Raw genomic sequence first — 13,049 nt, 5'->3', positions numbered from 1 at the left:
AGTTTACATCCAACAACAATACAATGTTTTCATGTTCATACTATTTGTTTTTTCAGCTGTCTTTAGCAGTTTTAATCTGAGGCGGTATTAATGCAGTGTAGAGAGAGAATTTAAAAGGTAGGATGCTTTAATAAATCTCGGACAGACCTCCATCATTTAGCAAAGGGTGATTTTTGGAGCCTTGATAAGTATGTGATGAGTTCCATCTGATAGAGGTCCCATACTTTTTGAATCCATGTATAGTCAGCTGGAGGCTCTGGTTTCAGCCATCTAACATTTATACACTTCAAGGCTGCTGTAAGTGAAATATTCACGTCCCCAGCTGTTTGGATAAATGAGTAAATGTCATTTTCCGAGCCAAAACATTTTCTGGTTTCAGCTTCTTAAAGGTGAAGATTTGCTGCTTTTCTGAGTCAGACACGATAAAGAGTCATTTGGCTGTGGGCTGTTTGTAAGACAAATGATGCCATTTAAAGATGTCAGATTGTGATGAGCATTTAATGACAGAAAAATTGATTCATTTAAATGAAATATGAATCAGTTTTTGTCCTACTTAAAGCAAACACTAAAACATAAATACTTCATGTATCTCCGGTGGGGATTTTGTGTGTTGCAGTTTCTCAGACTAGAAGAATAAAGAAATAAGGAAAGAGTATAACTATGTTATTTCTTCCACTTGCCCTTCCCTTCATCTCCTCCTGCTGTTTCTCCTCACATAGCTTTAACGTTCTGCTCTCTGCCATCACTCTCTAATTGAAAATGCACCTCTCTGCTCCTATAATATTCCTGCAGGGGACTCAGACCACGCAAACATACACGCGCACACACTATGGAGCTGGAGCGTGGTGTGGTGGTTTTTCCACCCCGGTGTTTACCTGGGAACAGAGCGCGTCCTCGCTCGGTTAATGTCCTTTTTTCCTGTTGGCACGAGCAGCTGACAGAGTATAAATATAAATATATAGACTACACACACACACACACACACACACACACACACACACACACACTGAGGCAGCAGGCCGTAAATCACACAGACCTGCTCGGACCGCAGCTATATGACAAACACACGAGCCTGCAGTGATACCGGTGCCGTAATGGGTCAGTTTTAGTGTGAAAGCGACACCGTCACTGAACCGTTTTACGCGCGCGAGTTAAAACTTTAATAGATCCGTATTAAATGTGACTTTTTAAAGAAACGCTGCCTCATGGAAACAGCTACATTCCGACTAGAAAAGGAAAACTAAATATTAATAACTCTGTCACTTACAGTGACGCTGTCCGTGCAGTGTAGGAAACCGTAAACTAAAGCCTCTTAACCTGCGCACATTAAAGCCTCGTGAGCGCAAAACACACTTTGGTGTGACGATAATTACCTCAGCCAATCACATGTCATAGTTTAGAGCGTTATTATTATTATATAAAACGCTGTAATCTGAATTTAGGATTTATTTTGTATTTAAATTTTTTTTTGTACATTTTGCACGAGACTCACTGTGAAAACATGAACAACGGAAAATGTGATGATGAGGTGGCACTCTCCAGATTATTATCCATTACAATAATAGATATTAAAAGAGAGAAAAAAAGGGAGAAAGTTATAAAGAGAAGGGGTTTTATTATTGATTAATGAGAATAATTACTAAATATAGCCTATAATAAAATGGTGTATATAGAATATTGGAATTTTCTCTCTTTTTTGATGTGTTGATGTATAAGAATCCTTTATAATCCTAAATGATCCCGAGATCAATCTGTCTTCGTTATTTTAGAACTGGAAATTATTTAGTCGAAGTTAATTATTGTTTCAGGTATTTCAGCGAAGATGTTTAGTGTCTAAATCCCGTTAAGAACATTATTTAATTTCACTTAATACGAGTAAAACACACTAAAGGCACGAGTGTCTTACAGCCTATTAGTTTTTTAGTAAGGTGAGCCGTTTACTTTCCAATATTTGGAATAAAAGTGTACAGACAAACGCAGCAGATGCTGTATTTATACTTTTATAATGACATCCGTCAAGATGATGATTGTATTCGACGCCAAAAACAAATGAAATGCGCGTAATGGACATTTGTAGACAAAAACAAAGATCAGTGTTTGATACGAATTGTTTTCGTTCCTTTTGCAACGTCGACTTCGAATTATAACCTACAAACAGGCTTCTTTATGTCTTCGTGAAAAACACTTTTTTTATATATATACTGTATATATTTTTAAAGAAAATTCGTCCGGCGATGAACGAAACATCTGTTCTTTCTTGTCATTACGCACAAAGATCATTACGCACAAAAACGTATTTCCTTTATTAGATTAAATAAGGATTAACGCAGCGTCTTCATTAGTCACGCACGCTTTGGACTTTTAATTAAACGGTCACATTTTTACCTCTGACATCTCGTCATTTGTCATTGTTCATCAAACTTGAGTAGGAATGATCATTAAACGCGCAGTTTAACGCTCCCGCCATCATCCCGGATGAACTGGATGCTGCTGATTTAGTATTTTACGCCTGAAATGTAGCTTCAGGGACACGTGAGGATCGTGCACACGGGCCTCACACCGACCATTCGTCTTCCTTATATCTTAAACCTTTTCAGCGTGAGCGGCTCGTGCAGTTGCTCTAGGCCTTCACATAGCCTATTCAGATCTCTCAGTCCTGCGCGGGGAGCCTCAGTCTCTGACCCGGGGTGGAAGGTGCTGAAACAACCCGGGAGCTGCTGTCAGTGTGGATGCTTTACTGCTTTCTGCGTGCTCCATCCCCGGGGTCAGACGGGGTCAAACGCTTTCTTTCCCTAATTGAATATTAATGACACGTTTGACCGTTTCCGCCCACCGTAACACGTGTCAGTCTGGCAGGATGAAGTGAGAAAACAAAGGTTTCTCAGAGAGATTTGGGGTTTATGAGTCTGTGTTTTGCGCACAGACTCTGAGAATCCCACAGTTTGGTTAAAGACGGAAAACCAAACAGCGAGGATAGCGTGTTTGAGGAGTCATAATGTAAAAATGACTACCAGATGAATCCAGAAAGTGTTCGAGAGAAAATATTTGGATGCAACCAACCTTATAAAAATGTTCCATAAAAACCTCAGGAGATTTTTTTTTATCAGATAAAGTTTAAAAAAAGAGAAATAAGCGGTTCAGATGTGGCCCTCGTGCTCCAGGTTCTGGTCCCTGAGAGGGAGGATCTAAACAGCAAACAGTTGGTTTTAGGTTTTACTGCTCGTGTTTAACGAGTTTCCTCCCACAGGGATTTAAACCCACCCTCACGATATTTACTCTGCCACAACTTTACGCGCCAACATTTACCCGAGCCGAAATATATATAAAGTAGGTTGTATTTTTATTTTATTATTGTGACAATTCGAGTTAAAATTGTGTAAAAGAGTGGCTTTTTTATTGTGTATGCCTTATCACCTTTAAGCTCCGTTCCAACAGCCTCAGCGCGTAAATGATTTTCATCAAAGTGTCAGAAACGCACACAACAGGCCCGTCCGTGGATCTGTATTCATGTCATGTTGGTTACCTGTAGAAGCTGCTCATAATGAAAAGTCACCTCCTGTAGTTTTTCCGTAAAGTGACGTAACGTGCTAAACGTTAAATTTACGTGACACAAAACGCTTTTGATACTTATGTAGGTTATTTACCTTTCAGGTAAATATTTCATCATGGGGACTACGTTTAGTTTTTCACACAGCCTACGTTAAAATTTGAATGTCAGATGTCTCCTCATTTGTTGTGATGTTCTGGATGTTTTGCTCATTATAATCCAGGATAATCCACAGTCTGAACATAATCATAAGAAGACAAATGCACAGACCATCGGTGACCTTTTTGAACGCCTCCACGAGCCGCAGGTTGACTCCAGGCCTGATCCGCGCGCACAGCGTCTTCTCCTCGGACGGATCAAACCAGCAGCATCCTCAGCTCCGTTTTTTTTCCTGCATGAACGTTTCGTTTCGGCGCCGCTGACAGGAAATGTGTGACTTGTTTTCTTCCCGCGCTCGAAAACTCTTCCTCCGGTCTGTGGGTCTGAACACAAGGCCTGCAGACAACACGCAGCAAACTGACTCTTATTTTCTAAAGCGAGATTTGATTTTTGGTAACCGATTATCTTAAAAAAAATTGACCAAAAACTTGAATTATGGTAACTTTTATTATTATTATTATTATTATTATTATTATTGTTATTTATGTTGCTCCAATAATTATTTAATAAACGTCATAATATTCTGTATTAGTTAGTCGAAGACTTCTATATTTTACTTTTTAATTAACTTTTCTTATTTGATCTTAAATCAAATAATTTATTTTCTTGTGTGGGAAAAAATCTGATAAAATATCAATTAATCGAATAATTGTCATTAATCTGAGAGTTGCATGAGATTAAAGCTAATTATTCAGATTATTATTGTTTTTTTTATTCCGCATCATTTTGCTAACATGACTGACAGAATAAGTAGATAAGGGGGCGTTCATACAAGCCTTTATTTGAAACTTTAAATGAGCTTCTCCTACATTCACCAGTTTATCCTCCATAATATATTCTTACCCTCAGTTACCGACCTGCAGACCCGCAGAAACACGCGCACAACAAGCCGAGCAGAAACCATTTCCCCCGCTAATCTTCTCGTTCCTTCCCTGTGCCCACCTGTCCCCTCTGCAGCTCCGCTCCGCTCCTCAGCTGTCCGGGAAACAATGGAGCTGTAAATGTGACTTTTCCTACAATCCCGCGTAATGATGCAGTCAGGAGTTCACACGCACGCGGTGAAAAGACAGAAGATATTACAATGACTCTGGGATGCTCGCCATGAGGTGAGGGAGGCCGCACGCGAGGCCCTCCACGCATTCTCATGCCAGGTCGTCAAATACAGACGCTGGTGGATCAACCAACATTCAGAGGAGAAGTGAAGTGAAGCTGCAGGATGTTGATGTCAAAGAGGAGAGGCAACAGAGCTGGTAAGGTCAATCAATAAATACTTTTACTCTGTTTGTCTTTATTTTTCTGTTTGCAGGGACATGCGCGTGAGGCAAACACAGGTAAATTAGGGGGAAAGATAATAAGTTGATATTTTTTACATAAGCTATATTATGGACTCAGTTGATCAGACTGCTGCACTCCGGATGACGGCTCCTCTTCAGGGCGCGCGTTTACCTCCTCTACCATTGGACAAAACACTTTGTCTCACTCTCTTTCCTCACTTCTCATTGGCTGTTCGGGTTTGACAGCGCGCACGAGCACCGCCCCTCTGTCCCTGGAAAAAAAAACTCCTCCAGAAGTGAGTATCAATCAGCGAGAAGTTGGGGGGACAGAAAGAGAAAAAGAAAGACGCGGAGTGGAAGGACGGAGAGACGCGCAAAGCGGCACACCGCATCCAAACTATCAATCCTCCCGGACTCGAGCTCACGCGCAGCCAGGATGGCACTGTCCGCCCTCCAAAGTTTGACGCGGCGTTTCTAGTCTCAGTTGGGATTACTTTGGACACTTGGTGAGTTTTTGTCCCGCTGTAAACACTGACGTGTGCATTTTGTTCCTGTTTCGATCACTGCGTTGGACGGACGGAGAGGGTTTTTGACCGCGTCCTCCCCCCCTTGGGTGGATTTGAGAGAAATGAGTGAGAGGAGGCGATCTGCCGCAGCTCTGAGCTCGAGAGCCCACGCTTTTTCCGTGGAAGCCCTGATCGGCTCCAACAAGAAGAGGAAGCTCCGGGGCTGGGAGGAGAAGGAGCTGGAGTTGTCCATGGAGAGCCTCGCCGCGGACGGAGAGGACCCGGCGCACTGTCTGGATATGGACCCGGGTCAGTGCGCAGACATGCACCACACCGTTTAAATGTCCGGAGCTGCGTTATATCACAAAGCGACGAGTCAAAACATGGCTCAACTTTCACTGAGCCAACCCACGACAGGGCATGTAGCTGTAAGATCCACGGCCTCGGTGTCTGTGAGGAGTGTTGTTCTCCTTAAATCAAAAGAGTTATTCGGTTCAGAGATTCTGCTGTGCTGCAGCGCTGTTACGCAGAGAGGACAAACTTTCATTCTTGTAGAATCGTAATCCTGATGCGAGCAGGCCTGCAGAGAGAGTCAGTCATTCTGGTCCACTGTCAGGAGTGTGATATAATATATGCATCAGGAAATCCCCTCATGAGCTAATCAGTACCAGAAACTAATCAAATCATCAAAACAACTTTATAAAAAGATTTTAGGACTCAACATGAGACAAACTGGGGGAATCCACCACAACATATTTACGTTACATCAAAAGATGTTTGCCCAGATCAGGTCAAAGCGTTTTTTGCCGTTTTTACGCCGTTTGTTTCTAATTTGGCTGCAGGCCTTCGGGGAGGCCTCTGCTTGTCGCACAAAGTGAATACCCTTGCACAATGGGCTTTTTTTTCTTATTACGGATTATATTTGACGCTGCAGAGAAATGACCTCCGGCCCTTGTGCGAAAATGTGATTAACTTTGCTTCGAAAGTCTTGAGTCACAAGCAGAACATCCAATAGTTTCAAGGTATGAGAGCGCGCGGGGAAATTATTTAAGGGGGAATTAAAGACTTTGGTGTGAACATGTTTTGAGTTGATGTGTGAAATCATCAACCTCTGCGTAAAATAGAAACTGGATTTAAATATGATTTTCGCACTGCAGCAGTGGAAAGGCAGGCGTGAGTAAAAAAACACATCTATAATAAGAATAAAGAAAATACAATCAACGAGACAAACAAGGAGGGATTGAGGACATTTCATTAATGCGTTAGAGAAATGACCAATTGTGAAAATCCTGATAAAAACTTGAAATATTTTTTCAGCTTTTTGCAAGTGCATCATTTGAAGGAAAATGTAAGTTATATTTCTGGCGTTTATTTTTAATTCGCATTTTATTTGCATTAAAATAAAATAGGAGCTGAACTTTTTTTGCATCTTGAGTCAGCACAGATGTAATGGAAGTTTCTCTGATTGCACCTTAAATTCAAACTACAAAGAATTTTAATTTAGAGATGAACTGATATAGCCAGAGAGACAGTCCTGTTGTGCCTGTGAGCCAGACACAGAGCTGCTTGAGCCATCGCTTAAAATATATTTGGTCTGAAAATTCAAGGTCATTCGGCTCAAACCGTGTTTGAGGACAAAGTTCAAGTTTAGTCGTCTTGCTGCAAAATTTTAGATTTTGTGAGCATCATCTTTTGGGGGATTCTGGATTCAAATTAGCCTCGTTCTTAATTATTGTAGATTAAGTTTTTCTATAGATTTAAGTTCTTCAAAAAGCACAAACTGTATTGAAGCTCACTAATGCATGCTGCTCATGAGGCCAACACTGAGTCTTGCTTCAGGCTGACCTCCGGGGCGCTGCGCCTTTACGCACGGCTCCTCTGCTCTGAAAGTGCGCGTGATAAAAAAGGAAAGAAAAGAAAATCAGCAGGAAGATAATTCTGGAAGATCTTTTGTCCTTCACGGGAAAATTGTTGTTGTTGCTCATGTTAAATTGGAGAAGTCTGCAGTGTGTAAACGAGGCTGATGAACCGTAACATCGATTTAGTGCAGCTGATTGCGAACAGCTTGTTATTCTGTGTTCTTTAAGGGTAACGATCATTCAGGTCCAGACTTCATTAACCAACCCCTGCAGTCGTTTTCTAATCACCTCTGGTTTTGGGGGCAGAAAAGTATTTCTGTTCATCCCCCCCTAAGGTTTCGTCCCGGGCAGTTTTAGGATTTGTGGCTGAATGAATTACCCGGTTCCCGGTCCCTCGCCCCCCCCTGGTGCCACTCATTAGCAGGCGGGTTCCTGGCAGGTTCAGCGGGTCCTGCTCGGGTCCTAAAGCCTCCGCTTTGGCGCGTCAGGCGGCGGTGACCGAGAACAGCGAGTCTCTGTGGTCAGATTATGTGGTCTAGAGGAATCCTTAACGGAGTGATTTTATTTTTACTCAGAGCTGCAGGCGAGGCTGGAAGCCGGTTGGTCGTATAACACGTTTATTAGCCTCAGAGACAAGGGCAGGACTGAGGGAGGCACAGGCTGCGGACCAGGCTCGGTTTTAACGGCCTGCCTGTAATGGCTGAACGGTTCAGCGAGTTAGACCTCACAAAACTACTGCAACCATACCTCCATAATATTAACCCCTTTAATGCAATAATTAACGAGATGAACTACATCTTGTATAACTTAATATTTAGAGCTAAACTAAGTGATTTACAAGGTGACACTTTTCGCTTTTACGCACAGATTACGCACAGAACTCATTCACTACGCACACCTGACGCCCCACTATCTGCTAATTAAAATCTGTCAGAAATATATATCGTAATAAAATCATAATACTATTATATATCATACTCATAAGATTATTTTCATCCAGTTTTTTTCTGCTAAAATGATCTGGAAGTGTTCTTCACGCATGCGTATAAAAGAGACGTGTTTCAGGGTGTCACAGCTCCTTCCGCCGGAGTCTCCATCAGTGAGAGAACAGGTGCTGTCACTGTGTGGGTTTGGTTACTTGTTGATTTCATGGCTGACAGGTTGCTACCGTCCAGAAATCTGCTGCGACTTCATTAAATACAACAACTTCATAAAAAAAAAATGTAGTTATGGCCATAAAAAAACTCCTCATTTTAACCCCTTAAACTTAGATACCCCCCTTTAAAATCTATAAAGTTAGATATACTGTGTATAAAAATATAGAAACATTTACATACTGTACAACAGTTGCCTGTCTCATATGTTTCAGTACACTGCACTTTCTGTATCTGCTTGTATGTGATGCTAAATATTTAATCTAGGCTTTTCAAATTCAGATAATTTTTCCGTCATCAACAGCAAAAAGAAATCTGAGTTTCTACAAGCTTCTAAAGTTCATCCTCACATATTTTGCATGTTTGTTCTGTAGATTTAAACGACGTTCTGCTGAAAGTTTGGAAAGATGGAACTGAAGAAGATGTAAGAAGCTAATTTGTTTTTTTTGTTTTTTTTAATGAAATATTCTTCACAAGAAGTGAAAGTTGCTCCTGTTACGGAATTTAAAACACTTTCATGTCAGACTCATGAAAAAATGACACTCCATTCCCGTAACCCACATCCATCCACAGAAACCATCTTTACATCTGCTTACAAAATAAATCATAAACAATCTTTAACATTTAAAATTTCCCTCCCATTTGAAAATATTTTCAATAAAATACAAATTTAATTCATAAAAGCTCTCTGATGTTTCATCAATATAAATCTATACGTTCAGATTAAAAGCCTCTTTAGAGCTGCATTTAAAGGATGCGATCTGTCTTTCATGTTCTGGTTTCCCGGACAGCGTGTGCTTCTTCTTCCAGAAACCTTTAGCCATTTTCCAGCTGTGTGTGTGTGTGTGTGTGTGTGTGAGAGAGAGAGTGTGTGAACTGTGACACAGAGAATAATATGATGTTCAGCAGTGCATTGATTAAATTCAGACCAATTAGTGGCCGACTATGAATGTTAGTCTCATTTTAATGAGGCCTGGCATGAGCTGATTGGGAGCCTTCAACCACAAGATACAGGCCCTGACTCTGTGTGTGTGTGTGTGTGTGTGTGTGTGTGTGTGTGTGTGTGTATGGCACAATGTTACTGTATGTGTGTGTGTATATGTGTGTGAAGCTAACCACAGCAGATGTCAGGGTGGCGTTCTGCTGAGTAGCCAGATTTTTATTCATCAATAAATGTCACTTTTTATTTATTCAACGTCAAAAACAAAAACTAAACCGAAGCTTCGACTTAAAGAAAAACTTTCACATAAACTTGACTTTGAGTTTGAACTTTGGCCGCACACACGAACGTATCCAAAAAACAGCCCAAAAAAAGTTCATTCAGCAGCTACCTGGTGTGTGAGCCTGCATGTGCTCTGGGTTGAAACTTTGTGTGTGTGTGTGTGTGTGTGTGTGTGTGTGTGTGAGAGACAGAAGGCAGGCCCTTCATCTCGAGCTTCCAGGCGAGGTCACCCGGCTCCTGCTTGGCCTACATTTCCCTCCTCTGCATTTCGGAGGCGCTTCTGCCTAAAATGATCTTATTAGCCGAGCTGCTATCGTTCTCTGGAATGTGTGTTTCCCCTGAACGTCTCCGTGTCACACACGAACATGCAGCTTTAGATGCTTTCAGTAGATACAGAGTGGATTCATTCTGCTTTTTACGGCCGTTTTTGTTGCAAATATTTAGTCACTTTTTTTTTTATGTAGTGTAAAATCCTGTCACAGTGCAAAATCAGCACCTTTTAATTTTTAAATAAACCCAAATTCTCCAGACTAATGACATTCCTTTAGAACTTTAATATTCCCAAAGAATATCCTATTTCTCCAAAGATACAGAACAAAATTAGAGAAATCCAAAAATATAAGTGAAATTATAAAATATAAAGTGTATGGGTTCATGCAAAAGAGACTAGAATAACAATATTACAATAAGTTACCTACCAAAACAAGCCAAAGGTAATGGTGCGTCGCATTTAAATATGTTTTGCTAAATTTTTGGGCATTTAATAAGGAAAGAAAATAAATGCAACTGCAGATCAAAACGTTTTGTCCTCTCTTGTGTCTCATGTCTGAGTCTGACATGTTGTCAGTGGATTAAAGCTTGATATTAAATCATCCATACAGCAGTTTGAGTCCAGTTGACACCAGTTAGACTTTGTTGAGGGTCAGTTTGTTAAAGCAGCGTGCAGCTTAGAGAAGATGATCAGTGTTAGCATGTCAGTGGAGCGTCCAGGCTGTGCAGGACAGTGAGTACAATTCAGAGAAACTCATAAAAAATGGTGTAAATTATGTCGCAATATTAGTCGAGCTCTGTTTTATATTTCCTATATGTATATACTATTTACACACTAATGCTCTCCCTCTGTGAGATACTCACTTCCTCCCTGTGTCTAATCTAAAGGCCCCGTCTGAAGGTCACATGACAGCATTCGGGCCCGTAGACACCACCAGCAGTATTTGTTGTACATGTTTTTCTGTGGAGCGAGGGGGCAGCTCACTGACTGTATCTGCATGTGTGTGAACAGTTAAAGGAGGAGAACAGGAGAGTAATCATGTGTGACTGTCTCGCTGGCTGCAGCGACACTGAGAGGATCTCCCAAGAAGATGATGGAAAGTGTGTCTGTGTCTCTCTGTGGTCATTACAGCCCCTCCACCCCTCCTCTCCTCCTCCCTCTGCTCTTCCTATCTCCATCCATCCCTCCTCTCCTCTCCGTGCTCGTGTTTCCAGCCGGCTTGGCTCGGCCTGCTCGGCTGCGGCGGTTTTTCGCCCGGGACTCTGTCCAGTCTCTCAGCAGCTCTGCATTTGCATAACCATATTTGTGTGCCCGTCGGGCTGCCAAGTGCACCTCCTCGTGTCAGGGCGCTCAATAAATAATACATTATTAGATTCCTTTTGGGTGGTGGTGGTGGTGTCGGGGGGGATGAAGGATATTTAGCAATAAACTACTTCTGAGAAAAGTGAAACAAAAGATTGGTGTGCACTTTTTTTGGAGTAGAGTATCAAAGCTTCGACATCCGAGCAGGAAAACTTAGAAAGTTTTGATATTTAACCCCAAAGGTTTCTGTTTTATTTTGAAATAACATCACACAGGTTTAAAGTAACATTTAAAGGCTGGGTGGAATAAGTAGAAGGATTATTTGTCAAGACGTTCGGCATTTTTCTTGAAGCAGATTTTAAGGTAGAAGGTGTTATTAGTTGGCAGAAAGTGCTTGGATTAAAATCTGCTTTATTTTGAAGGAATAGTTCAGTTTGTTTGTGAGATCAAATAATTTATGAAAATGTTACAAAATAAAGGAGAAGCTTCTGATGCGTGTTGACCCTGCAAACTGACCTCCACATGTCCTACAGCACTTTTGGTGGTAGAAGATTTTCAGTTGTTACTTTGGCCTTGTAGTTTTGCTCATGTGAATAAAGCGAACGTAAAGGATGCTGAGGTCATCCTGCTGGGTGTCTGGGAGTTTGAGTCTCAGGCGGATGGAAAGCTTCTCTGTAGGTCTGGATGAGTTTCAGGACGCAGGAAACGGTTTTATCTGCTCTGACATTGTGACGGTGTTGATGGTCAGTCTGTTAAAGTTGATCCAGAAGGAGAACTTGACGGAAAATCTCATTTTCTGAACGTTTCCCGGCGGGATTCTTCATTGTGTGGCCTCATTTAAAATTTAATATTTTCTGCATCTCGGTTCAAAGCCGTTACGCAGCATTTACTCTGCTTTTGACATCAGCCCAGAACTCCACGGCTAGCAGAGTCAGCGAGCCAAACTCGGCCGCGTCTCTGCAGGCTGCAGACGGCAGGTGACTTGGAGTCAGTGGAGAGAACCGCTGCACTTCCTCACCGCGCCAAGTTTCCTGCGTACAAAACCAAAAGCGTATTAATTCCACTGTTTCAGAGCTGACTTCTCATCATCTAACTCATTTCCCCCTTAGACTCAGAGGCGAGTCCCGGCTCGGACGGAGAGGGTCTGGCTGAGAGGACGTCGTGCTCCTTCGGCTCACCTGACGAGCTGGCCCCCGGCCCCTGCGAGCCGTCGCCCCCGGCCTCCATGGAGGAGATCCAGGTGGAGCTGCAGTGCGCAGACCTGTGGAAGCGCTTCCATGACATCGGCACGGAGATGATCATCACCAAGGCGGGCAGGTAGGCGCACGCACACACACACACACACACACACACACACACACACACACACACACACACACACACACACACTTCAGGAGGCCTACGTGCAGCACTGTGGCAGACTCATGGCGCAGACAGCCTGTGGGCCAACTGTGCGTAAAAAGTGCGCAAGGCCTTTTTACGCAAAACCCAGAGCAGGAAAAGTCACGTGAGTTCCTCATAATTTCAATCATGCCTCATCTTTTTAAAATAATTTTCAGGAGTTTAGAGTACGACATTTCTGAGAGCCGGTCCTCACACACAAACGCACAGATTTCTCAAATGCGCAGACGCATTGTCAGACTCACCAACCGGTAAAACACACACATATGCGCCATTTTAAAAGACATACACGTTCAGTTAGAGCCACACACACACACACACACACCGCTGAGCTGTGTTTGGAGGGTGTTAATG

General features: G+C 42.2%; 1 protein-coding gene across 1 annotated transcript in view; it reads left to right on the top strand.

Moving 5' to 3' along the window:
• The first annotated feature begins 5,608 nt into the window (after positions 1 to 5,608).
• The window catches only part of tbx15 (T-box transcription factor 15), a 33,595-nt gene continuing 26,154 nt past the window's right edge, over positions 5,609 to 13,049 (top strand). The window contains exons 1-2 of the mRNA XM_069663466.1: positions 5,609 to 5,795; positions 12,404 to 12,611. Coding sequence (XP_069519567.1) covers positions 5,609 to 5,795; positions 12,404 to 12,611 — 395 coding nt within the window. The remainder of the gene's footprint in view (positions 5,796 to 12,403; positions 12,612 to 13,049) is intronic.

Source organism: Semicossyphus pulcher, unplaced genomic scaffold (genome assembly GCF_022749685.1).
Source record: "Semicossyphus pulcher isolate SPU_LCO1_2020_fin unplaced genomic scaffold, fSemPul1.0.p SCAF_15, whole genome shotgun sequence".
Classification (NCBI taxonomy): Eukaryota; Metazoa; Chordata; class Actinopteri; order Labriformes; family Labridae; genus Semicossyphus; species Semicossyphus pulcher.
This window is presented reverse-complemented; position numbering and strand designations above follow the sequence as displayed.